The sequence below is a fragment of the Chiroxiphia lanceolata genome, chromosome 6 (genome assembly GCF_009829145.1).
Source record: "Chiroxiphia lanceolata isolate bChiLan1 chromosome 6, bChiLan1.pri, whole genome shotgun sequence".
Taxonomy (NCBI): Eukaryota; Metazoa; Chordata; class Aves; order Passeriformes; family Pipridae; genus Chiroxiphia; species Chiroxiphia lanceolata.
Genome location: NC_045642.1, coordinates 50,780,045 through 50,807,900, shown reverse-complemented (window position 1 = coordinate 50,807,900; position 27,856 = coordinate 50,780,045). Strand labels below are relative to the sequence as shown.

The 27,856-nt window shown below is 39.4% G+C and overlaps 1 protein-coding gene across 2 annotated transcripts; it reads right to left on the bottom strand.

Moving 5' to 3' along the window:
- Positions 1-393: 393 nt before the first annotated feature.
- On the bottom strand, positions 394-26,014 carry BDKRB2 (bradykinin receptor B2). Of its 2 annotated transcripts, XM_032692305.1 has the most exons (3): positions 25,938-26,006; positions 9,875-9,977; positions 394-2,784 (listed from the first exon to the last, which is right to left on the bottom strand). In XM_032692305.1, exon 3 carries the CDS (start codon positions 2,780-2,782, stop codon positions 1,640-1,642), a length of 1,143 nt encoding a protein of 380 aa, XP_032548196.1. In that variant the 5' UTR covers positions 2,783-2,784; positions 9,875-9,977; positions 25,938-26,006; the 3' UTR covers positions 394-1,639. The 2 variants fall into 2 exon arrangements, with proteins under 2 accessions (XP_032548196.1, XP_032548197.1); XM_032692306.1 differs by lacking the exon at positions 9,875-9,977 and having other exon boundaries at positions 25,938-26,014.
- Between the last annotated feature and the right edge of the window lie 1,842 nt (positions 26,015-27,856).

The following is a 27,856-nucleotide window of genomic DNA, read 5'->3' as shown; positions in this document are numbered from 1 at the left end:
TGGGGGGCATCAGGCAAAGCATCACCAGCCGGTCAAGGGAGGGGATTGTCCTGCTCTGCTCTGCACTGGTGTGGCCTCACCTTGAATATTGGGGCAGTTTTGGGCACCACAATATAAGAAAGATATTAAGCTATTGAAGAGTGTCCAAAGGAGGGCAATGAAGATGGTGAAGGGCCTTGAGGGGAAGTCATGTGAGAAGTGGCTCAGGGCACTTAATCTTTTCAGGCTGGAGAAGAGGAGACTGAGGGGAGATCTCACTGAAGTTACAACTTCCTTGGGAGGGGAAGAGGAGGGGTAGACACTGATCTCTGTGGTGACCAATGACAGGACCAAAGGGAATGGCCTGAAGCTGGGTCAGGGGAGGTTTAGGTTGGATATTAGAAAAAGGTTCTTCACCCAGAGGGTGGTTGGGCACTGGAACAGGCTCAGGTTCCAGGGAAGTGGTCACAGCACCAAACCTGAGAGAGTTCAAGAGACATTTGGAGGATACTCTCAGACACATGATGGAACTCCTGGGGATGGTCCTGTGCAGGGCAGAGGGTTGGACTTTATGATCCTTGTGGGTCCCTTCCAACTCAGCATATTCTGTGATTCTGTGATTCTGTGAAACTCAGATCAAAAATGCAGTCCAACTGGGGAAAAACTATCTTGTATTAAAATCACACAGATTAAGTCTACGAATAAAATATAGGTTTTATTAGAGTCTGAAAAGGCCATTCTTGAATACTCTGAACTTTGAAGACTCCTGTTATTTTCAGTTAGATTTCTAATGTAATTGAATGATGTTCTCCTTCATATTCTCAGTTTCTTCTGCTTGTGACATTATACCTGTTGTGCTGAGCTTTTATATTTACATTAAATAACATTAAAAATATTAATTATGCTTTGTGAATACTGAAAAACCAAGTCTCTGAGTTGAAGTGTAGGGATGAATGTAAATAACATTCATGCATTCAAAAGGAGTGAATGTTTTCACCCCAAGGTAGAAGGGGTAAAGAATCTCCTGTTATAAAGAAAACTCAGCTAACTTCATGCAGCTGGCTACAGCTTTCCTTCCACTACTACTTTACCTTTTTTGAGCTTCTTTCCACAGATACACGCTCAGGTGACTAACAGTTGCAAAAAGGCACCTCTTGTCAATCAAAAAATCAAATAGTTTTGGATGACTGACGAGAGAAATTAAAAACCCAGAAGATGAGCACACCTAAAAATCCATATGAATAATAATCCTAAGGGATTCACGTACCAGAACTTATTCAAATACAAGCCCCTCTCAGATCAAAAATCTGATCTAATACACTGCATGGGTACCATAAGTAGCTGCACAATCCTAACAGCCGGGGTTCTGTTCAGAGAACTGTATGTACATGTATGTACACCTCAGAAATGCAAACATTCCGAATGATACATGCACCAAATATTATTCAGCCATGAAAATGTAAGTAAGCTACCAAATAGGATTCAATCATGAAAAATGTCTAATAATATTAGAAGCAGGTCTCTGCATGGAGTTTCCATTAAGATCAAATTGTTGATTTCCTCCGCATGATGAACTCTACCACATGTTTATTCTGTGGACTGGTAGTGGAGACTGATATGTTTAGAAGGCTTTCTTCCTGTAATATTTCCTAAAATTTTGCTATCGGGGTAATGGCAAAATAGACTTTTTCCTTGGATATTCACTTGAAATGGAAGTTCTTAAAGTGTCCAGGGAGTTTTCCATCTTCACAGACTGTGATTTGCTGAACCTCTTTGGGAGCAAGCCCTTGTAGAATTCTGCAGCCTTCTTCTGGAAGTGCTTCCCCACAATTACATACAGGACTGGGTTCAGGCAGCTGTTACTAAAGGCACAGTAAACAGCTATCTGAGTCAGTATTTCATTGATGTCTTCCAGGCATTTGAGCGTGGGTGCGAAATAACGGATTGTGTCAATGAATGTGCTGATCTGGAATGGAAGCCAGCAAATGATGAACAGCAAGAGCACAGTGAGGACCAGCATAGTGGCTCTCCTCTCTGTCTGGACTGCCTTCATTTTTTGTAGCTCACTGCTGCGTAAGGCTTTGATGATTTGTATAGTGCAGTAGGTAATTACACAGAGTGGGATCATGAAACCCACAATATTCAGCAAGCAGTTGTTTGTAGGCTCCCAGTAGCTGACTGGGTAAATAAGGGCACAGGCTGTGATATTGTATTCTTCAAAATACTGTAACTTTCGAAACGCCATTGTAGGTGAACATATGAGCAAAGCACATGTCCAGATTACAAAGCTATTCCATTTGGCACAGACAGTTCGTCGCATCCGTCCCAGGGACATGGTTTTCACCAAGGCCAAGTAGCGATCAATGCTCACTAGTGTCAGGAAATAAATGCTAGAATAAAAGTTCATGTAGCTCATAATGTTGACAGCTTTACAGAGAAACAGGCCAAAAGGCCATTCAAATTCATTAGAAATATTAATGGCCCAGAAAGGTAAAACACAGACCAACATTAGGTCAGCAAGTGCCATGTTTGCTAGGTAAATTTCAGCCACTGTACAGCTACTCTTGTGGAAACACAGGACAGTGAGGACAAAGGAATTTTCTATTGCTCCCAGAACAAATATAAACCAGAGGAATCCAGGCTGATATTCGTGTAACCATCTCTCTACATCTTCATTAACACATTTATATGGATTTATCTGATTCACTCCTGAATTATTGTGGAAATCTGCTGGACTGACTGTGAGCTCCTGGGTGGTCATGTTGTACAGTTGCGTAACATTTTCAGTTGTGATGGAAACCATTTCTGTGCAAAAGAAAATAGGTGACATGAGACTGCTGCCTCTAACTTATTGCTGCAAAAGACACAGTAAGAAAAACTGTCTCTGCTTTTCCTAATGTTCTAAAAGTGTAGCTTTTGACCAGGCTTACAACTCCCCGCATTGCTTTCTCACAGGCACCAGATGTACTCGCTGAAAGTTTCACAGACTGCGCTGCTGTGGACTGCATGGACCAATTTTGAGCGAGTGAAACAGAGGGGATGAAGCAACAATAGGCATTGTTATGAACAGATTAACTGAAGAAAACATTTACCAGCTTTTATTCACCGGTACCAAGCCGCAGCAAGTCTTTGTTAATTCTTTGAGGAGGTTCATCTTTACTTTGTTTTCTTATCTCTGTATATTGATAGCCATAGTCTCCTAAAGGACAGATGTACCTGGCATCTCACATTGTTCACTGTTAAGCTGCTGGTTCTGTGTCATATCCCTCAACATTTTACACCCTCTCCTGCAGAGCAAGAATTGTGTCGAATTCAGTGGTGCTTCCACCCCAAAGAGCACTGTATATTTTCCCAAATGTTATGACTGGCACAACAGACATTTAGTTTTGGCTCTAGTTTGCATTGAGAAAGCTGCAGGAGCAAGGATCAGTGTTTGCCAGCAGTGTGCCTTTCTCAGCTTCTCACCAGAATTGTCTATGTATTTCTGTCTCTGAGTTTCTGCAGCTAAGTCACAGGAGAGATAAGTGGTACAACCTTCATGAGGAAGTTCAGTTCTAATAGGTGTGCAGTGGTGAGGTTGGCAGTCTGGCAGAGATAGAGACATCACATAAGCCAGGACCTGTCTGAAGTCAGGCCGCAGTCAGCCAGCTTGGGTGCAAGAGTACAGTGTGAAAACCAGGTGCTGTACTGTAAATGTTCTACAGGTCAGAACAGCTTGAGATCTTATAGGGAGCTATTTACGGGCATAAATGTCAGATGGGCACTTAAATGTTACCAAAACCAAACAGAAATTGAGTGTGCAACATCACTCAGTACTGACAAAATAACTGTGTTTTTTATTGTTGTGGTCTTGGGTAATGAATGCTGAGATATTATCCAAAAGGAAAATTGGCTTCTCAGATCTCTCCATTTAACTCTCTGGACTGGGTGAAAGAAACACTGTTTACCTTTTTCCAGGTCTTCTAAGTACCACCATTTATGTTATGGTTTGGAAGATTTTCCAATGTGTTTTTAATCAAGACACTTGTCCTAGTCAGCTGGTAAGTTGGCAGTAAAAAGGGGCACATTGTAAATCCTGAAAGGTTGATGTTCTCATTGGTGTTCTCATTTGTGTTCTGGTTACTGGACTTGTTGGCTGATAAGTGTCAGTGCTTAGTATGCATATAGACATTTGGCTGTTGGTTACAGAATTACTGAAAAATGGTGGTCATATTTCGTGTGCTTTGTGTTAACAAAACAGTGTAGTGCTTGAAACCAAAAGCAAAGATGAAGACCATATCTTAGTAAGTACAGTAAAGGCAGTAACAAAGGGAATCTCTCTGTAAAGTAAAATTTTCAACAAGGCTGTCAGATAGGACAGGTCAACTGAATAAAACAGGAAAGTGGGATTGAGAACTTTGAAGGACAAGGCAACTTAAAATATATTAATAAGCACAAAACATCAGCAACACATCTGTCCAACCCTTCATAACTTGAGCAAAGGACAGTATTTGTGTTAAGATGGTTAACAACACATTCTCCAGGTTCATCCTTCCAAAACACCAACTTTTCAAGCTCATGTCTAAATGCAGGAACATATGTTTTATTAGCCTTGCCACTGTTAGAACCCCCACAGCCTAGGGACACTTGTATCCTTTTGATTACTGGTGGTTTTCAACCAGCATCTGGAGAAACGGTTTGTGGAACCCTTTTATTACATAGCACTGCATGCTGTAGACACCCCTCCAGTGACTCCTGCTTTTACTGACACTGGTTAACCGGAGCTTCTGAGTCTAGTGGATATGGAGCTGTTTTATACTGACAGTAAATGCCGTCTGCAGTGCACGTCGCACAACATTCCTAATATTCTGATTTATGTCCTCTTTTCTTCTTCCAGATATAAGCAACTAGTGTAGGTTGTAAATGCTTGGATTAGCAATTTTATTTTTGTTTGAACCTTTGCAGGCATAGTAGAGCACATGCACTTATGGTGCATCTTTCTGTGACTTTATTTGTTCATATTTCAGTAGAATGGAATATTGGATAATACCAAAAGCCCCTCTGAAACCCATATATGCTTTTCTTTATCCATTAAACCAGATTGGATTAGTCCAATGTAACCTCATTCTTGACAAGTGTGTATTGGTAGTTCATTATTACTTGGTTCTTCTTTATTATCCTCCATATGTGGATATACTGATTACTTAATATTTTGCTGTCATGATTTACAGGTATTTAATTCCAGGTATTATTGCACATAATATAATCACAGGGTATTGCTATCTGTGCCTTTTTTAAATATAAGTGTTGTGTTTTATCCTTTCCAGAATTCTGAGATATCTCCATTCTTCTTGGTTTCACAGACTGATAGCTAAGATTTCTTCTTCTAATTTCTGAACCACATCAGTGTAGGTTATATACAATCCTGCCACTTTGCATAACTCCATATATTCTTTAAATTGTTCCTTCCAAATTCACATACATTCAATTGTCCAAATCAATCACCTTAAATATCAAACCAGAGATTCCATTTCTGAGACGACTAACACCAAGCTGTCATCGAACTTTGTATTATTCTTTTAGTTAATGCTTCCCTTTTCCTTTTGGTAACAGGCCTAGACTTTCCTCCATTATCCTTTTATTTTTCATATATTTACAGAAATATTTTATGTTATGTCCTATGTCTCATATTAACTGCAAGTTATTTTTGTCCTGATGTTTTTAATATCTTTGATGTCCTGAATTCTTAAATAATACCTCAGATAACCATACTTTTTTCTGATTAATCTCCCTATAGCAAAGCCTGGCATCAAGGTGCTGGTATTCATCAACACTTAGATATCTCACAGCCCAAATTTTGTGACCGTGAGAGATGCCACTAACAAATTGCAAACAGCAGTTTCAAGTCTCCCTTTCTATGTACACTGGCACTTTTCACTGTAGAGAAATACTAATGGGTGATCAACAAAAGGTCACCTGAGAACACAGAAGTTCTGTTGGGTGATGGAAACAGCAGAAGCTGTTTCTTCTGTTGTCAGCAGGCTGTGAACCATCAGAAAAAAGTACTTTGAAGTTGGATTTATACACATATTTAATAAGATGCTCATTAGTAATTCAGAGAGTGGTCATAAATGCTATGTAGGCTTTTTCTATGATTTTACCTTATTATATGACTAATAGAAAAACAATAAACAGGAATTAATTTACAGCAAATAGCAGCTCCAAAACTGCATATTGATTTATCCACATTTTCCCTACAATTAATCTCTTTTAAATTTTGGTTTTAGAAGGGAGAACCTGGAATAATTTAAAAAAATTAGTTTTATCATATTACTGTGGTCTAGAAACAATATATAGGGACTAGTTAGGAAGCGCTCAAGTCCATGACATGAGACTTCTGGCAACCTGCCTCCTTGGTCCTTACCTCAAGCCCTTCCATAAAGCATTGATAAAAATGGGGTAAAGAACAATGTAAGGTGTGCTAATGATCAATTTACAAATCGTAATATTTAGGGCTAAAATGATGTGCTTGGTGCTGTTCTGTATAGCACAGGAAAGTCATTTGAAGTATGTGCTTACTGAATAAATTATGATTGACAAAGCCACAATTAAGAAAAGGAAGTGATTTCCCATCTTCTTATAGGTTGGTGAAAACAAATCTGATCCTCTCGCATGTTCTCTACAAATACTTTCTGTGCAATGCAAGGCAGGCCTAATATCCCAGTAGAGTTTCAGTTTTGACTGAAACACTGCCCAGCAGAAGTAATCTATCATTACTGATTCTGAGTGATCCCTTTGGGGGCTAAATTTGACTCTGATGGCATGCAGCTCCTACTGTGAGTTACCTCCTCCTTGACAGTCACTAACCCCACTGTCAGCAATTACCTCATGTTGTTCTAGAATATTTTTGCTGATAGCATTGGGTACAAAAGGCAATGTTTCAACAAAGGAGGGCTGCAGGGTGGGCTGTGTGGGAGGCAGCGAGCCCTGTGCCTCTTGCAGACGCTGCCCTTGCCAAGGCAGGAAGGCTTTGGGGTCGACTCATGCAGGGATACTTTGAGTGAGTGATGGACAGATCCTGCCAATGCTACAAATTAAGAACCCTTGCAGAGGGACTGGGAAAAAGGGGGTAATCAACTGTAGTTGTTGGACTGTTGGATTGTCATTACAGGCAAGTGAAGTAGGACTCCAAAAAGGTGGTGGCCACCAGTGACATAGCCTGAAAACTCTGAGGGCTGGGCAGAGTCACTAGTGCACCTTGGTATTGCCTGGTAACCCTGTGGGATGTCCTGCTGTTCAAGAACTGACCTGTACATGCTGCACTGGAGGGAGCATGCCAGGAGACGGGCATGAGTTTATCGGCAAGTCAAGGAGTCCAGGAGAGTGATTAATCTTAGAATGTTATGCATGTAGGAAAAGTATCCATGCCACAGGCATATGTGCTGGGGTCTGTGAAAGAAAAGAAGGGGAATATGATGAAAGGGAACAAAAAGCCCTTGAAGGATCAAGAACTGTGAGGTAAGGAATGGAATGACAGGGTAAAAAGGGTCAGAGCTCAGTTAATGCTGCTACTGGATGTGAGCAAGCTCCAGGATAGCTTTATTCCCCAGATAGGGTATGATGCTTCAGGTGAATGTTTTTGACAATGTTTTGCATCAGGATGAAGCCCTACAGATACTGAACTCATGATTCTATTAGTACCACCACTGGTGTTAATCTTTCCTTGTACCGTGCTAAACATTTACTGTAAGCTAAGATATAGTGAATAACTTAAAGTCTTATGATGTTCTCAGTCAAGTGTTATGCAAGGACAAGTTCTGAAATATGTAATAAGTATTCAGGTTATTGCAATGTTACCTGCAATAATCTACGCTGTGGGAGTAAGGAAGGGACTTTGTAAAGCATATTTTAAAGCTGTTGTGACTTCGCTGATTACATCTTGCAGAAACAAGGTGTGAAATTTCTAATTAGTATATTCTGAGATTGTCATAATATTAACCTTGTCAATTTAGTCCTCAGGGACAAAAGGTGGGGCCTAAACCAGATAAATGCTATTATGATGTTAACTGCTATAATGTGGTTTGCTGGAGCAAAAGAGGGAATATTAAAAAGCAGGTGCCCAGTCCTGGTGTTATCTTGCATAGTCCAATTTGCAAGGAAAAAGCAAAGAGTGGGTCAAAGGCCTCCCTTCTACAAATGAGAGATTTCTGTGATGGACAATCATGCACGATGAATGTTGCCTAGAGAGCAGCTGTTTTCCATTCATCTCAGGGATTTCTTATCAAGGCCTTATGAAGGATAAGTATGACACCCAGTCTGTAGCATCCTTAGCAGAATTTTACAATTACCTGGTTTATTTTAAGTGCTGTCAGTGGCCAAAAGTGTTTTCAGATGTATACAGATGGCTTGCCATACATACATACAGCTCTATATACAGCTGGGTGTCAGTGGCACAGAGGGGTGGAAAAGCTGGGAGGACAAACATGGCTTTGAGTGAATGGCTGCAAACTGAGAGGGGCACTGGCTGACTTGTGACATGGTGCTTTTTTAGAAAACAGCTCAGCTACAGAAAGAAACAGCAAAACACCCAAGGACTGCCACAGCCTCTCCTCTAACTTTGTGTTTCTGTGCAGAGCCAAGCCTACTTTGATACTATGCATTTTTTTTGTGTGAATTTGTCCTCCTGAACATCTCTGAGCCCAGCTTGAACAGCCAGGTGTTTGCTGGGGGTGCCTATTAGCCTGGCAGCCTTGCTTCTTTATGCTAAAGCCCCAAATTTAACAGAGGAACTGTCAGAGCCGTAAGAAGAAAAAGGTGTCTGCCTGACAGATCTGCTGTGACTGAAATGGGAAATATCAGGAGTTTGAAAGCTGCTGTAGGTAAGAGCAGTCCTCAGCAGTGTGGTGCGTGCAAAGAAGCCCGTGTCCTGCTGAATCTGTGTAAGTACTGCTGCTACCCTCAGGAGCTGGGAGTGTAAGCCTAATAGACTCAATAAGTTGTTTTATTTAGTAAGAGGTTGTACCAAAAGAATCTCAATGCATAATTTCTCCTTCAGCTCCACACCTACAGGTCTAGCAGGCCTGAAGCACATGTGATGGGATAGCATGAGCAAAGGCATTGCTCAGCAGGAACCCAAAGGTGTGCTGGAAGATTGAGGTCAGCTTCTGTGACGGACTTACACTCAGAGCTAAGTATGAACAAAAATATAGACAAGACATTCTTTTTATAAATTCTTTACCTTCTCCATAAGGATTATTTTCAAAGCTTCTATTTCAACCTCCTCTTCTTGCAACCTTTGCTCTTGAAAAAAATCACCTTTGTCATCTATCCCCAGTTCACTGAGACCCTCATTTCCATCTAAACTGAGCTCAGTGAGATTGGTTGTACACTTCTCTGTGGTGATAAAATGGGTTTGATTTGTATCTTTGCCTGGCTGAATGTGGAAAGGTAACATTATATCACTCTTGTAGCATCTCTGAAATGTGTTCCGAAACATTCTCAGAATGTCCTTTTAATTCTGTTTTATTGTGGAGGCATTAATTATTTTTGAGAGATAAAGGAAGTGCCAGAAACATTCCTAAAATGTTCTGCTTTTACTGCCCCCATGACTTTAATTTTTAATTTCCGATTTTTGTATAATGAATCTCTAATGGGGTTTAGCACATTTGAGGTTGTAGATCAGCGGACGCTGTTGCGGCAATGTTAACTTAAATGTTTCCTGCTCTTCATTCACCCTTCACTGTCCCTTTTACCTTACAGCTGCCCTCACGGTTCGTGAGGCTTCATGTTGAACCAGATTCAGGAGTCTGACAGGGGTAGAAATAACCTTACAAAATAAAAAGTTATTTTTAACACAAATCAACCCGACAATTTGTCAGAAAATTAAGGCAATAAAGAAAATATATAGAGGAGTTACCTCTCAAAAGTGTGATTTTTAGATACTCTTCAGTGTGTAAACTTGAAGCACACAATGGAAAGAAGCTCTCACTCTGCAGTTATCATTAAGGGCGTCTACATAACTGTGTTAGGAAAAAAGGAAAAAAAGAAAGTTGTTCTGTTAAAATAGTTATTTCAATAAAAATGGGACTAAGGTGAGCAGAGGCTACTAATTTTTCTCCCTGGGAGATGAAGCCATTCAATTCCAATATGGTCTGTAATCAACTAAAGAACGAGAGAGCACAGGGCCAATCAAGTGCAATGAAGTACTTTGCATAACATTTCTTTTCCTAAGAGGAAATTTTGAATGTTCTTAGTTTAGACTCTCCAGGGTTATAATTTCCTAAAAAAATCCCATACTTTTTAGCCTTAAACAACCTGGTAAGTTATTTTTCAATGCTTTTTATACATCTCATCCAATAACTGGGATGATTCTGACAAAAGGTATTATCTCTGTATAAAATAGTTTTAACTGAGATGGAGAAGAACAGAATGGCTGGAGAAGGTGAGACCTGGAAGAAGGAGGAAAATATGAACTGGTTCAGAGAGAAGTGCTGAATATATACAGGACATTTGTATACAGAAAAAGACTGGACTCATTATGAACAGGATTTTGACTTAGTTCAGATTTGGTGGTGATATTTGAATCACAGTCTGTGTTTGACCTGTGACTTGACACCACCAATTTTTTAGAAACTTTTCTACTGAAAATGCCCTCCAAAATGGTGCAAATCTTACCAAAGCTGGATGTTGCTGTTCTGATAGAGCAGTTTTAGTACAATAATTGTATTTAATCTGAACCAGGAAACAATAAATTTAACATTAGAGGCTGTTTCAGGACCAAAACACAGAATTTTCACTTTTCTCCAGCTATTAAATCATTAAATTTCAGCCTTGTCATTCTCAGAAGTTTTAAATACCCAGCTGGATAAAGCCCAGAGTAGCATAATCTGATTTTGTAGCTGACCCAGCTTTGAGCAAGAGGTTGTACTACGGACCTTCCAAGGTCCCTTCCGACCTGCATTATCCTAAATTCCTTGATTTGTGCTTCTTGTGCTAATAAATGAAAATTCCGGGTAGATTAGGGCCATCAAATTAAAATCATAGAATCACAGAATGGCTTGGTTTGGATGAGACCTTAAAGATCATCTAGTTCTAACCCCCCTGACATGGACAGGGAACCTTGCACTAGGTCAGGTCACTAGTTTCTAAAAGCTGCATTTCAGCAGCAAGTGCTCTAGCTTGTTGGATTTTCCCAGTTTACTAAGGTGCCCTTTTTCAATGAGGCTCGTTATGAAGCTGTGGAGGTTTTGTTGAGAGCACTGTGGGAACTGGCCTTCACTAAAGTTATTTTTTTTTAAATTATTTTTAATTTTGGGACACAAAACTGGCTCATCTAAGTCACAGAAGAAGCCAGAGAGAAGGTTTTTTATGTTAATAGGTGTTTTCAGAGGATGACAGAAAGCAACCTGGGTGCCAGGAAAGCAGAACCTGAGCAGCAAGAAGTTGAGAGGAGAGACTAAAGACTGTTAAATGCTGAGTTAGTATTCTGCATCAGGACTACCATGTGCCACACTGGGCTGTTGGAGCCAACTTTCAGCATGTATTGACTGTTCTGTTTACCTTTCTAGTCTTTATATTGCTTCAGTTAGGAGGTTAGAGAAGAAAGAAAATACCAGAGAGAGAAAAAGAACTGGAATACTTAAGCAGAGACATTCAGGCAGTGAAGCAGGAGGAATGCACAGGAAAATAAAATAGAAATCTACATTTGTTGACAAATTGGTCTGGCATAGTAATAGGGAGTTTTGCTTTTCTTTTCACTGAAGACCTGAGGAGTTGTATTCAGTGTGCATAGAGACAATTAAAAAAATTGGTAATTTTGAGGGAGAGCAACAGCCAGGTATTTGGAAGGCAATTTAGGCGCTTGGATATAGGTATTTTGGAAAGTGCAGGCTGTCTGGGATACCTGTATGGGGTTGGTCTATGATATAGGACCTCTGAGAGGTCTTCCGGAGACAAGCAAGATACCCTGGATTTTCTGAAGCACCCCTCTACCTTGCTGGGGCTCCTTTACCCCATGATCTTATCACAAGCATTAGAGGGTGGGAGGCATAACTCCACTGTGAAAAAAAGAAAATCTTTAGGTGTAATAGACCACTACAGAGACTATAAAATAGAACATCATAGTTCTAAAATGAAATGCAGAATTATAGCAGAAGCAGATATGGAAAAGAGTCTCCTGAGAATTAGTCCTTTAAAACAACCCTAGTTTTCAGAGCTCAAAACTGACATAAAGCCTATCTATATTTTAGCTTTTCATAACTGTCTCAAGAGCAACATATGCTAAAAATGTTTAGCAAGAAATAACTTTTTAAATTAACCACTTTCCTTGAAGAAATATTTTCTCTTCCATCTCAGAATTATGGAGAAGAGAAAACACACATTTAATCAGAAATGTGCTACCATATAGCTCTGATCATCTAAACTTCCTATTGTAATATTTATAAATGCCAGGTATTATTATAATAAGTAAGCAGTAATTTTAATAAGAGTATTTTTACAAATGTGAGTGGGTTCAGTCTCTCAGAAATCTTTTTCCTGTTAAAATTTCTCAGGTGATCTGTTATGAGGCTACATGGACACTTCCAGTCAGTGGTGAGCACAAGGGCTAGGTGGAGTGCTCTTACCGTAAAGATTTAGTTGTAGTTTTGTTGCATGTGTTAGCTCACTTAGCTGTTCTTTGGAGCTGTGTAACTCTTGTATGGAAACCTTTCCCAGATCCTGGACTTCAGAAAGTATCCTATCAAAACATTGCTGTTGGTGATACACTGAGTGAGAGCATTCCTTTTGCAGAGAAAGGCTGCATCAAAGTGCCAATAAATTATAAAGGGAAAGGTATAAGCAAATAAATAATAGAAAATGCCAAATCCCTTGAACACTGTTCTAGGGTTGTTTTGAGGCATATCATAGCATGGCATGGTTTGGATGAAGGAATGAAATATGAGGGAAAATCCCTCATTTATTTTTCCACAATAAATCTTCTACTAATATTGGAAAGAGTTTATCAATTAAAGCAAATGAGGTCTGCCACTATGAGTCCATCAAGAACTGAAAATGTGATGCATACAAAACCTGTACATAGTGATGTGCTCACAGCAACCATTCCCTAAGTTAAATTTAAACCTTAATTGCTGGTTTAGCATTTTGTTTTCCTGGAGATTTCTATTATGTTAATGCTGTGCAGCTTTTCCCTTCTCTTTTATACATGATGAATTAGCAAACACAGTAGAGCTTCCTGTACTTCTCGGCAACTTTTATTATTGCAGAAAGAAGTCTAATTCAAAAACTATCAAACCACTCCTAAAACAGATACTACTGTCTTTCACCCCCTCCCAGCACACAGTCAGAAAGTTTAAGATGTTCTGATTTACAGAGTTATTTTTTCCCTTATCTCCAGCTGTCTCAAGAGAGTATATGTCTGCGAAGAAATGAAGTATACAAAGATCTTAAATCTAAGTGTTAACAAACATAAGTGAGTTTGTTCCTTTCTTTGTAGTCATTGGGCAGATGAAAGGCCTATGTCCAAGTCTCTATTCTGTTTAACTTGGAATAAAATCTGGAACTCAGGTGATTCACATGCCTGTATACTAAGAGGCCTTGTAAGAAATGTGGATAGAGCCTTTCCCAAATCTTCATTCGCGAAGCCTAGCCATGATGATGATGATGATGATGATACTAAGAGACCACAAGCTTATTGAGTAATGTTGATTGAGAGCATTTCTCTTTATGAAACTATTTCAAATTAGTATAAATACTTAAATAACTATTGAATCTCAATTTTTCATCTTCGGAGAATATAATGAATTGCAAGTTTTATGATATCAATCTCACAACTCCTTCTCCCTCTCCTTGTGAATACAAAATTAGTTGCTACTCTTCTCAAGTCTTTAATTCTTCAGGAGTTTACTCCCGCCCACCCCACTCCTGCCCCCTTCAACTTCATGTGACTCTGCTCCACAATCTGGTGTCACGAGTCCCAAGAAGCTTTGCGTGTCCCTGAACCAAGATGATAACTTTCTGACTCTCCTACAGCAAAGCACGTTACTCTTGCACAACACACTCAAGTCACAGCTGGATCTACACTTTTTCCGTGTGTGTTGTAGTGTTTACTCAAAATGTTTTGACAACTGGGAAGGAAAATATTCAAACAGGAGAAAACTGACCACAAGCTCACCCTACAAGGCTGGCAGGGTATTTTGTTCTGTTCTTTCTGGCATTTCCCATATAAGAACAGATAGGGTTATCCATGAACGCTCGTTGTCCAAAGCTCATCCAACAATTAGCCTTTTAGCGTCAGTAGAATGAGAAATTTGGGAGCTGCAGTAGGAATGGGCCTTATCAGTCCTCTGTGGTTTCCCATGTATATGATACTGGATCAGTCTGCTTTTGCATACTGATATTTTGAGCTTCATTGACAGCATTTGCTTTCAGAAAACTCTGAGCATAACACTGAGTTTCATGTCCATTTGCTGCCTTGTCTGACTTACATTCTTTTGGGTTATCTTTACTTGATTTTCCTATTTGGTCCAAAATGATGTTTTGTATTTCATCCTTGGTAAGGTAAGGGGTACAGGGTCGAACTTTGCAAGTCGCATCAAGTATTTTACTTCCTTTTTTCGAGTTCTTTGGTGCTTTTGTGGACAAGCACTAGCTTAAAACAATAATATAAGCAGGAATGCTGCTACTTCCCTAAGCAGGCATTTTAAATAATGCCAGGATAGGGCTCATCCCTGAATGCACTTGTTTAAGATTCTTACTCAATCCAGCCTTCAGACTGAGTGGCTCACCTTCTCAAAGACACAGACAGAGGAGATGCAGAGGAAAAAAAAGAGATGAAGATGGCAGATGCAAGTCATGGGCCCTTGCAAATTTGCAAGTAACACAGGTGAAGGGGAATGGAAATGTGCTTGATGGAGACAGTGCTGTCTGGGCCCCTGATTATTTTTAGGTAGAAATAAGTAAAGAACAACAATACACTTGGTTTGTAGTGTGGGTGAAATAAACTCAAAACCTGGTCTTATTTGCTGAGTCTGACAAACACCCTAGTTTCCATCATTAACTGAAAGGCTTCTTCCAGTCGGGGCAATGATCAGATTATGGTTTGCTCACATTTTTCATCTCTGCAGAGTTTACACTCAACATTGGATCTATTCCTGAGAAGATGATAATTTATTAACTTAATTTATTCCTGTTCCTAGCTGGTTCAACGCCTAGCTTGATAATATCTACCCCCATTGCACTGTCTTCCAAATAACAGTGGGTGGAAGTCAGCCAAACTGCACATTTGTCCAGCAAAAGTCCTGCTTGCAGTGAAAATAGCCTGCCTTGGCCCCAGGAACCACAGAGGGACCATTGGGAAAACCTAAATCTTGCCCTGGGGCTGAAATCTTGCATGTCCCTTAACCCTGCTGCATTCATGGTGTCTGACTACAAAGCTGAATGATCATAACTTGCACAGTTTAACTGAAGACAAATGAGAGACTATAAACTTCCTGAGTTGTATGATATGACATGTAGATTTACCAGGTTGGAACCTGGACAAAGGAGGTTGTATCCACTCCTCTGAGCATTGCAGGCACCACAAGAATTCTCTGCCGTAGACAAGGAATTGCTGTATCCCATCACCACTACAAAATTCAGAGCTTAACACACTAGCAGTCTGAGATCAATTTAATATCCATTGTAGGAGTTTGATACCATGTGAAGCAGCAGGTCTGATGATATCAAACAGTACAATGTGCTTCTCAACTGGCAGACAATACCCTGAGCCCACTGAATAGCTAAGCTAACCTGTATCCAGTGATAAAGAAAAAAAAATGCTTGTGATTTTATCAAGAGTAGCTTGTGCAGCTAGATTATATTTCTTTGTTAAAGCGAGAATTTCCTGCTTTAGAAAACAACCTTTCCTGAAACCCAGACAGATCAAAACTATTGCAAGTACTGGGCCAAAAACAGATAAGCTGGAAAAAAAAAGTGAATTTTCAAGTGGCTTGATGACAGTTTTTCTAAGTGGCTTGGAAGAGCTGTTCTTAGGGTGGGTTCTCAGAACTGGTCTTGGGGTTTGACTAGCTGAGTAGTTACAGGCTTGATCTCAGTATGAAAGACAGGAGAGCACTGAAGTGGTGGGCCAGTGACATAAATTGCTTGATATCTTCATTACAGAGACCAATGGGAATACTCTGCAGAAAGAAATGAACGATATTAGTAGAGCATCAGGGGGGAATTATAAAATGAAAAAGCTGTAAATCTTGAAGGATATCAGTTCCACAAGAAGACATGGTAACTGATGCTCCTTTATTTGCCTTACTGTAGTGGAGGCACAAAAGAGTTGTTCAGCAGTGCACAAACCTCCACTTAAGTCTCCCTCACTGACATGCACGTGGATGTTCTCTAAAGCTTTGCACTGGCTGCATTAATCCCACCAGATCTCTTCAGCTCAGTTTAGCCACTCCTTTCTCTTAGCAAATGAAATACTGCTCTTTTCCCTGGGTACCAACATTAGGTTCTCATGACTAGGTAAAATGTGAAGGTCTAATGGCTAAATAGTATTTGTCAGTAGTGGTCCCTTTGAGCATTAAATACTTAATGGAGTGATTTGCCTTTCAGATAAACTGGCTCTGTGCCCTGAAAGCACTTTGCTTCTAGCACCTTGAGAACATTTTGGCAGCCATTTACGAAAAAAGCAGAGATTTGCCATCTCCAGTGCCTCCAATCACTATGTTTCTACTATTGTCAAGTATTTGCAGCATTTCCTGCACATATTCACTCCTGTCTTTCACAAGTATGGCCTTTGAGAGAAGCCGAACTGTCTCCAACAGCAAATATCAGAAGCTCACAGAACATGTGGCTGACTGGTTGTTGCTCCAAAGTCTAATATCAATGTCTTTGACAGCTACTGCTTTCCTCATTTCTTATCATACAGGTAACTGATTATTTTACTCTGTTGTATTTTGAAAAAAAAAATAAAAGATTTTCTAACTTACCATATTATGTCTGGAAAACACATTTGCAACTACAAAGTCATCTCTGTCAGCAGCTAGAAACATTTCAGTCACTACTGCTGTTTCTACTGCTGAGTCACATACTGATGGGTCTCTGCAAGCAGAGTCCTTAGCACGGAAGGCATCACAGGCAGAATCAGTCCTTCCTGTAAATTAGTAATAATGCCTTGTGTTCTCTTAATGTCTTTCACTGAAAGGACATATGGATGGCTTCACTGAGTAATGGTGTAATTTTCGAACAGCACACTGGGTTCTGACAACAGAATAGGCTAGAACGTATGATTAACTGTATAATGTTTAAGTAAAATTACAACTTTAATTTCAAGCAGGTGGAATTCAGAGGAGGTGATATTTACCCAGGTTGTTCAAGTTAGCACCCCTAATACATGGGCTTCTGAAGGAGGTCCTAGTTTAATTTAGAACCTCTGACAACAGCTACACTAAAGTAGTGTAGCTACCAGATTTTAACTTCCTGAATACTTTTTCTCATGGAACATGTCAGAGAATGATCCTCGGCATCACTAATGTGTGTCATGGAAGGCAATACAAGCATGACACAATATTTATTGTCTAAATGGCAGGTTGTTTTTACTAAAAGAATTGGAGCTTTTTGTTTGTTTGTTTGTTTTGAGTTTCATGTTCTTTTAAGAACTAAAAGCAGAGTGTGGGATTGCAAGCAATGGTGAGTTCCCTTCTCAAGGAGAAGCCTAGGCTGTAGTGTACCTCACTTCTTAAATGATAAACTTCAGAAAGCCATTTTGCTTTGCCCTTCCTAGGTCAAACACATCCTGCTACACTATTTCTTGAGCAGCTGGGACAGTCATTTCATGTTATTTTCATGTATTTGCTCCTCACTTAGCCAGTACATGAAGCATTTACAATTGGAAGGAGGTTAGTTTTCAGTTAGCATGGTTAGAAATCACTATAGTCTGTATATTGTAAAGAAAAGCTGAAAGCCAGATGTACATGTTGACAACGGTGTGTGTGAGTAACTATAGTGAATTTCAAACAGTGTTGCAATTACCTTGATAGTAACAGCAGATAAAACCTGGATCCAAATGGAGTCTGTTTTTCTGCTGAAAACCCAGGAGTACTCTGGTTCTTAAGTGGGAATACACCCTATCACTATCAGAAGAACTAAATATTCAAATGTATACTGATAGGGATTTGGTGATTAAACTGTACTAACATGGATGTGGCTTTCAACACTGAGAGGTCTGGAAAGTTCAGGACACTTCTCCAGCTGAGAAGTAGTGTGATTTACAGTGCCGATTTACAAGAGTCAGTGTTTGGATTACATTTTTATTTTTGCCTTTTCAGGCTTTGCCAGTGTGTTGAAATTATACTGTGCATTAATTTATTGCTATCACTTTGTTAGCAGTAGGAGATGCCAGAGCCTTGCTGGAACCTGGTGCAGACAGTTTGTTTTTCATTCTGTATACATGGAGTTTGAGCACTGGTGTTCACAAAGAAGATGTGTCTCTCTGCTCTTTCCAGAATGTCAGACCCAACAAAAAAATACAGGGTAACAATTTAGTCAGAGAGACACATTCCTTTAGTATATGCCACAGCTCCTTCAAAGAACTATTATACCCAAAACTAAGAAAAAGGAAAGGTTTAACATTGTTGTTGACATGGACAGTGGGATCAAGTGGCAAGTTTGCCAATGACACCAAGATGTGTGATGTGGTTGACACACTGGAGGGATGCCATCCAGAGGGAAGGGAGGACACCCAGAAGGAACCTGACAAGCCTGAGAGATGGGCCTCGTAGGGTTCAACAAGGCAGAATGCAGAATCCTGCGCCTGGGTCAGGACAACACCCATTATCAATACAGGCCGGGGGATAAACAGATTGAGAGCAGCCCTGCCAAGGACTTGGGGGTGCTCTTGGATCAGAGGCTGGACATGACCCAGCAATGTACACTTGCAGTCCAGATAGCCAATTGTATCCTGGGCTGCATCAAAAAGGGAGTGGTCCAAGAGGGAGGTGATTGTGCCTCTCTACTCTGTTAATAGATCACGTTTTCTGGTTCTTCACACGTTATGACAGCTATGTAGGAGATATTTTTTGAAGTGTTGGAGGAGGGGAATTTTCTCTTCCTATTAAAATGACTATCAAAAAAAGAAAATTTCCGAAGAAACTGATTTTAAAAGAGAGATTTTCACAAAAGGTTTGGGCAATGTAACAGAAAATATTTTGAAGATGTCATTTCTGGTTTTGAGCAGAGGAGAAGATGTACTGACTACCCACAGCTCAACAGGAGATCCAGATCCACTCTTGCTCTTTTTGGCCAACTAAGAGTTTAATATCCTTACAAAGTGGAGCAGTTCCAGAAAAAAAAGATAGAATGAAGAAGCCCAATTCACTACAGTTTATCCCCCAGGCACTTGCTTAAGAAGGAAGATGTCTCTTTCAAAATCCCTTATCTGTGCTCTCCATTCCCGGGCAGATTTATCCTCTGCGTGGATTTGTTCTGCATTTTGTTTTCTTGCTTTTGTTAAAAATGTCAAGACTCTTTACCAATTTTTGTCTGAAATTGGAATTTTATCTTCTGACCAACTTTGTTAATTTTGAAAAATGTTGTGATTAAAGTTAATCATGTCACCTTTGAACTTGTGTACCATCACTTTTGCCACTACTACGGAACATAAAGCGCTGTGTAGAATTGCATGTGACAGTTTTCTGCAGCAGGCAGCAAAGGCTCATGGCAGGATGTCAGGGCAGGAACAAGTGATGGAGAAACGAGCGGATGTGAGTTCTGGAAGGGAACATAATGCTGCTAAGGGAAACAGAGGAGAAATGCTGCTGCCGGGAAGAAAGGAAGGATGAAGAAGGATAAATGTTGATGTTGGGGTGGAAGGAAGGAAGAAGGGAAAAAGAGGGGTATAATTTCCCAAGACAGAAAAGGGTTCCAAACCAAACAACAAGTAAGGGTTCCTGCCCGAGTCAGGTATATGCTTTACCTGAGATTTTAATTTAAAATGTTAGAAAACTTAGATAGTTTACACAGTATGGATCTCTATTTTACCCAACATCAAAATAGTCCAAAATCTGAAATTGTTTGATTCTTGTGTTTAAAGTCAAACTTCTCTTTGATTTTTTTGGAGTTATTTGACCTGAGTCCATTTATTCTAAGGCAAACTTTATTAATATGTTCCATGTAACACTTTTTTAAAACCATAGACAAATGTACAGTGGAAACTGCTTAACCTGTCTACAGTGATACAGTGATGCAAAGTGTAGCAGAACGAAGCTCTAGATGTCTCAGACCGTATAAACTGTGGTATGATTCGAATGCCAATTTGTAGACTAAATGTATTGTGAAGAATACATTGTATTCTAAATGTATTGTAGAAGAAAACAAATTGCTGTCTTACATTTCCAAAAAACACTACTGCCACAACGTTGCAGGAAACACCTACACAAAACTGACTACACTTTGTTACGTCTACTTCCTTCTATTTCTGGGAAATGTCCTTTTTACTGAGCCAGCTGACTGTAATTACTGGGCTATAAGATGACTCTTTTAATGAAAAAAAAAGTTTCTGAGAAGAATGACATAAGTAGAAGGTGAGAGCACATAGTCGTCTTATATGACCTACCTGCACATGCTGTTTATAAAAAAATGCACATTTAATAAATTAAAACTTCTGTGACCAATATCCCAGCCATTCAAGAACTGCATTCATGTCTAATGCAGTTTTAATGCATCTAATGCATCTAATGCATCTAATGCATGTCTAATGTAGTCTAATTCATTATGACTACTTCAACCAGGTTGGAATAGTATAATTTTGAAAATGAATTTGCAACTCACAGAGGACAAAAAAAAAAAGTAAATAGAATAAAATTGTTGAGAAAGCTCTTAAGTCTTGAACTGGTGCCCTTGTTCTTGTAAATGGCTATTCCAAATTCTCCATCTTATTTGAGTTTGCTATTTACTGTAAATATCTACACAGATTGAAGGCTTGGAAGCAGATAACCACATTTACTTGTTTATCTGCCCATGAGTAATAGTCCCAGATCTTCATGACTTGGAAATTTTGGCATTTACTGAAACAAAAAAAAAGATTCTTGCCCAGACAAAGAAAAATAAATAAACAAATGGAACTCTCTTGATCCTAATGGATGGGCATATCAGAAACTTCTGATGAAAATATTTGCTCATTGTTTTGTAAAAGGCAAAATATCTGGGAGGAAAGTGGTGAACGCTCCATGTAGGATTGTCCCCTAGTAATGTGTAGGACAGGCCTGCATAGATAATGTCATTATGCAAAAGGACATGTATTTTACATCTCTGACAAGATGCTAGCAAATCTGTATACGTGTTTGTCCATGTGGGTGTGTATATATGTGTGTGTCTATATATACATCTGTGTGTGTATAGAGAGGGAGGAGATAGAATTTCCACAAAGCAATTATTTCCTAGTCTCCTTTAGTGCCTCAAAGCATTTGTCTGCCCTTTTGCTGTGTATTCTGGGAGAAAGTGACTTGTGTGCTCTCCCAGCACTAGAAGGACCAGGCGCGGCAAACCTCTCTAGGTGGTGCCAAGGAGAATGGCCATCTATGAGCTGGTCTTGAGCAGCTAAAACAGGATCCTGCATGAGGAGCATGTGAGAGGGCTCTCCAGAGTGCAAACAGTGTCTGGAGGGTTTGTTTAAGGTGACTCAGCCGGAAGAAAAATAAGAAATTCATCCTTGAGCTCAGGTATCACAGACTCAGATGAGACCATTATAATAAATAACCTGATGACACTAGACTGGTTGTAAGATTCACTGGCTAAAGTTCAGCCTTGAACTCAAGTTATACAGTTACAGAGGCTAAAATTTGATTTGGAGCGTATTTTGTGTCCCAGAAAAAAGTTTACCTGATGTGATAAGTAAGGGAAGAGATATGGAATAAGTTTCTTTCTAATCTCCTGATTTGACACCTAGGAAAACAAGCCTTTCACAGACCTTTCCCTCTGGAGAATGAAACCAGAAAAAAAGGATGTGTCAACGGAATGTTCATTAAGCAGGCTAACAGTAAGCAAATCATTCTTCTCTGCTGATAGATCTGTAAGACCTCATCTGCTATACACTGTCATTCCTCTGCTGATGCTGATTTAGATGGTGCTGGGAGCATTCGGTCCAGCTGAGGCTCTAGCCTATACCACTTTTTTATGTCTCTTCATCTGGATGTTTGCCTGGTGTGTTTTTTTCCACAGTCTAACAAGTAGGACCAGGAGCATTGCTCTGCAGACACTGACGTATACTGTCTGTGTTACACTGATGGCCAGAGGCTTCAGGTATAATCAATGTGCAAAAGCTGTGCAAGCAGAGGGACAAGCTGTGCCTCAAGGAGTTTATAATCTAAACAGAAGCCAAATGTAATACAGAGAGTGTAGAACATAGCTTATAGAGAAAGACTGTTGGAGAAAGAGGTGCTGAGAGGTGCACGCAGAGCTGAGAGAAAAGCTACAAACACGTACTGCAATATTTCTGTCTTCCTACTTACCTATTTAAGGATTAGGTCCCACCCTTGAGTTGTGAAAGTGTAACAGTTGCTTTTTTTAAAAATGAAACACTTCCTCTTTACTGGCCTGCCCATGCTCTGCAGGCAGCTTACCCTTCACATGAGGAAAGTGGCTTGGGTTATTACTGTGCTCCATGTGTTTGTGTAGAGGGATCACGTCACCCTTCTGGCAGGGAACCTTTTGTAATCCATGACACTTCGGAGCAGTAGCCCTTCAGTCAGTCAGGCAGCTGATAGGAAATCTTACAGTCATGGCAAAGGGACAGACCACCTCCAGACATTGGGGTGAGGGTCCCTAAAAGGTTACCTGCAGTGTACTCCCTTCTACCAAAGCAGGAATAATGGAGGAGGAAAAGCACCTGTGGCCAGCTCTGCCTCTGGGCACGCATGTATAAATCTTGTTAACGTTAAAGAGACCTGAACCTCTAATCATAGCTCACTCACCATTTTTTTGTGGATTTTAACAGTAATCTCAGATAACACAAGTGGGAAAAATGGACTTCTGCATTTTGACATTCTCTGCAAATTAGCCATAGTCTGAAGTGTGCCTTTGTCTGCAACGCTATCACCACTCTGGCATACCTTAGTGTGCAAAGCTCAGTACTAATGAATCTGCAAACCTGGATAATCAGATTTGTTTGCAGGGATCACACAAACCAGCCCAACCCTGCTGAATCAAGTTGAGGGGCTAACATATAGGGGAGTTAAATATAGCATAGCAGCAAAATTGAGTCAAGTCCACCCTTTCAAGGAACATCAAGAGTCCTGAAGTATTTTGGTGAAGTTTGATACAGCAGCTTTGCCACAATGTTTGAATGCTTTGGACTTGCTTATCATCAGACTGAAGACACATGCTTTCAACAGGCAACTTTACTCCCTGTGTTTCTCTGGTCTGTATCCCATTTGCACCTGTTCTCCAGTGTTTAACTCCTTAATGCGGTGTTGGACCATGACCAGGGTCCCTCAGAATCCATTCATTAGCTTTAGTTCTAAGTAAATGACGTGTCACCACCGTGGCGATCGCTAGTAGTTACAACTTCATCAGTATGAAGACAACCTGCAGAGCACAAATTCAAAGTGTTGCTCTGGTGCTCTCATCCTCTGTGCTTTCCCGCTGTGGTCGAGCCTACCTACCTCAGGGCTGTGACAGTTCTGGGGTGCCCTCTCCTCCCTCTTAATCCCAGGGGAGAAGGTGATTGAGCCGTCTGCCTGCCACCCACTGGGTTTGTGAGTGAGCACCCAAAGACTGTGCTGTAGGGTGTGATTCTTTTGTAGCTACCCACTCACCCAGAGTCACCCTGGTTACAGAGGGCTAGCAAAGGACAGCTTTTGTCTCCACTTCAAAGTACTCTGTTTCTTTACAGCTGTGTGCCAGCCAGGCAGACACATAACTTTTCAGCTCATTATGTGAAGTATGCTAAATGCAAGAAGGAAGGAAGATAAAGCTTTAGATAAGGTAGGGGAAATGCAGCTGCATGGAACACTGACGGAGTTTTAAAAAAACATGAGGGACAAGAGAACAAGGCTAATGTGTAATTTTAAGGGAAAGTGAAGGGTTTAGCTAAATGGCATTTTTCTCATTTTTTTTTTTTTTATTTTAACTTCATATTGATTAGCATTGCTAACGAGTTCAGGTGTACTCCTGTTGCTTTGGTTACTGAGAGGGAATTTGTTTTGAAAGCAAAGCTCTATTTGCCAATAAGTTTTCCTGGACTTGTAATATGCTCTTTCCTTTTTTTTTTTTTTTCTACTGTAATTTTGGAAACGGTGGAATTTAGGCATCTAAGAGATTTTTACCCCCTTCTTTCCATGAAGAACAGACTATCAAACATTGGCTATTCTTAAACAACAAGTTTTAGGGTCTTCATAATGAGTGTGCTAAAATTCTCCAAAATTCCTTTTGTTTTCTGCCTGAGAAAATACTTGAAATATTACCTAGCTATAAGAATTTTTAAAGCTCTTTTCCTGTGCAAGAATGAGGTGCTAATTTCAGGAAGCTTAAATTCAGTAGGAAAAGCTGTTCTTTTGTTAGATTGTCAGTACAAAATGTTCAGGTAACTCTGAGTAACACAATTAGTCTTGTTCTAGCATGTGCTCAGAGGCCCAGTGGAAAACTTGACAAAGATTTTCTGGAGGCATCTGTGCTCTGGTTATTTCAAGGTCTTTATTAAATTTGGTGTGTTTATCCTTTCTCTTTGTGTTTTCACTGTTCATACTGAAAACAAGACAAATATATTTGGAAGTCTACCAATGATCCTGAAGTGCTAAGATGCTTCCTTAATTTTTTTCTTGGTGATTGCACATTCTCAGAGAGGAGCAGGCAAGATAAAAACCATATGACTGATATTTCTCAATATACTGATACTTCAGTACTAGAGACTCAGCTGTAAAAATAGAGGTGTTTTTTTTTTCCTAACTGTTTTCCAGTTTCTTAAGAAAATATGTAAAGGTGTTTATGATAAAAGTATACCCCTATCTTAGGAAATGGCATCTGTAAGATTACACACAGCATATAAAAACAAGAATTTTAATGCCAAACTATTTGAACAATTTTGACTTTATGGCTATTTACTATTATTAGGCTAGGACAGCTTCTTAAGATACTGAGTAATGGAAAATGAACAGCTAAAAGCATAACATATATTTCAACTTTTCCTCTTTCTGTTACGTGATTCTGATTACAATCCCAGTTCTAAGCTTTTCTTTATGTTTATCGGCATCTTCTAAGTCATGCTCCTACTGCAATTTTTTATTTGCATACAGATGTTAGAAAGAACCTGATAGTGTAGCTTAAAGGTCATCCAAACCTTTTCTTCTTTATAGTATAAGTAAAAACTTTAAATATTTAGCCTTTGCCATTTAAACCATGCAGAGACAGGTTAGCAGCATAAGATACACACCCACACACCCTCTCACATCCTGCCCAACAAAGTTTACAATCAAAATAGTAAATAGAGAGAAAATTATCAGTATGTAAAGAAAAGAATTCTCTATTAATTTGTAGGGAATTTTTTCAGCTGAAAACAAAGTTAGCTGCTTGTACTTTCTGGTTATTGTTGTGTGATGAAAGAAACTGTTCCCATAGTATGATTACAGACATGAAATATTTTCTGCACAGGAGAAACCCTTACTGTCCCATAACCTGTACACTAGATAGTATCTGCGGGAGGTGAAGCACCCTGTGTTTTTGATACATTGGGTAATTTGAAATAAAGCATTTTTCTGTAAACTCTACACTTATGCAAACCCTGAGAAGTTATAAAATTACATTAGCAATAATTATTTTTCTCCATTAGCAATAATTATTTTTCTCCTCTATGTTCCCGGAAAAATAACAACATCAGATCTTTTGTCACTGAACCAGAAACATTAAGAATTCAATTAGTGGTTTTCAAGAAGAAAAAAAACTACATTGATTTTAAATAATAAGAAATTTTCATATGTAAGAGAAGTGGAAAAACATACCTTGACTGCAAATTCACTACTAAGCAGATACAAATGAGTGAAGTGCAACACGTCTCTGGGAACAGCCAAACTCCTTCTGTAGTATGAATGAATCTAACTTCTGGTTTTACTGCCCCTCCCTGAACATAGCAGACTCATCCCTCTGCTGATGACATCATACTTCTGGATTTTCTCCCATACTGTATTTTAAAAGCAACGTTTATCTACTGTACCCAGTTTGAGACCACTGATATTTTAATATGGGCAGTAAACACATAAACAAGGTTAAAACACTGATATGCCCCAGTGTGTATATAAAACAGTCATGTGTTTGCATAACAGCTTCCAGAATTGTGCATGAGCATGTACTCACAAACACAGACTTCTTATCCTGATTTTGGCAAATGGCATGTGTATATTTTATTTTATTGGTGTTAGACACAATCAAGAGCTAAACAAGTCAGCTTTTAGAAGGGCTTGGATCTTTAAAACAGGAAACATCAAATATCTTATTTACAGTCTAAGATACCTTTTTTTTCATGGGAAAAATATCTGAAAGACACTGCTCTTCCTCACCTGAAATCACTGACTACTCAGTCTGCTGAGAACTAGTACAGAATCCAAGTACCACTTAAAGATTTAAATTGGACCAAAGTTTCTTCAAGTTTATGGATGAAATATCTATGTGAATCAGAATTATAGTCAAAGAGTGAAGCAGAGCCTTTTTCTTACTACACTGACTTTTATTCTGGATTTCAGATAATTAACAGAGAACTAATTTTAGACTGTTTTGTTAGAGGTATAGCTGTTTATCCTCTAATATTTATACAATTTAATTGATATCTGAAATGGTAACCATGATTGCAGAATTCCTCACAGAGGACACGTTCATTCAGAGGAGAAGTGAACAGAGTAAAGAACAGTCCACTGTCTTAGTTTGCCATAAAATTCTAATTCTGAAAGTGAATGATTAATGAAAAATGTTGGTCTATATTGTGACCAGTAGTATCTACCAGGGAAAATATTTGGCTCCCACTCTCCACTGGTTCATCATTTACAGTTCTAGTGCAATACACTCACTTGGTGTGTATTCCAACAGGAATTGCTGCTTTGCTTTTCAGTCATTTTCCTCTTCTTTCTCAGAATCTGCCATAATAGCTGCTCGGTACATTTTCTTTCTTTATTGCAACTAGTTGAGTCATGATCTGCTATCAGCAGTACCTTCCCTTGGTCTGTCCCTGCTTTCCCTGCACCAGGTCCAGTTTGATTGTGTAATCTCAGGGCTCACAATCTCAAAGATCTTCATTCAGCATTTTTCTTTCATTTCTTTTTTTTAACTCCTTCTGTACCCGAATAAACATTTTGAGACTATCTCTAGATTTTGCTTTTTTGATTGGTCATGGATTTAGTATTAAAGGTTAACATAATTTCGCAGATACAGTGCAGCAAAATTCTGCTTAGATTTTAAGACACATTTTGTGTGTTCATAGGAGGGACTCCACTGGCTCATTTGTAGTGATGTAATAAAACCCAGCTAGAGCCAGATCTACTCAGCTGCACCTGAGGAATGCAGAAAACTTCTGGATGAGCAGGAGAGGAGCACTCTACAGTCTTTTCAGGAGGCTGAGGCAGGTGTTGCCAGCAGTCAGTCTGCTATGGAGACTTGCTGAATGGTGAAATAAATGCATGCCGTCATCTTTAAAGTTTTAGAGAGGCAAAGCTCTGCAAAGCAGAAACCATTAGTGCTTTAGGGATGTGAGGGAGATGACAAACACATGAGCCAGGCTTCACGCACAGTTCAGTTACTTGATCATTCAGAATATTTCAGTCAAATTCTCTTCAAATTAAAGTATCACGAAGACAAAGAGCGGTACCTTCAGTATCTTGGCATAAAGCTGGAGCAGTTCAAACTCAAGTGAATGAAAGAAATATACCCTATC

Bases quoted from the DNA above. Each gene is read 5' to 3' on its own strand.
- BDKRB2 (XM_032692306.1), bottom strand. From the start codon at position 2,782: ATGGTTTCCATCACAACTGAAAATGTTACGCAACTGTACAACATGACC.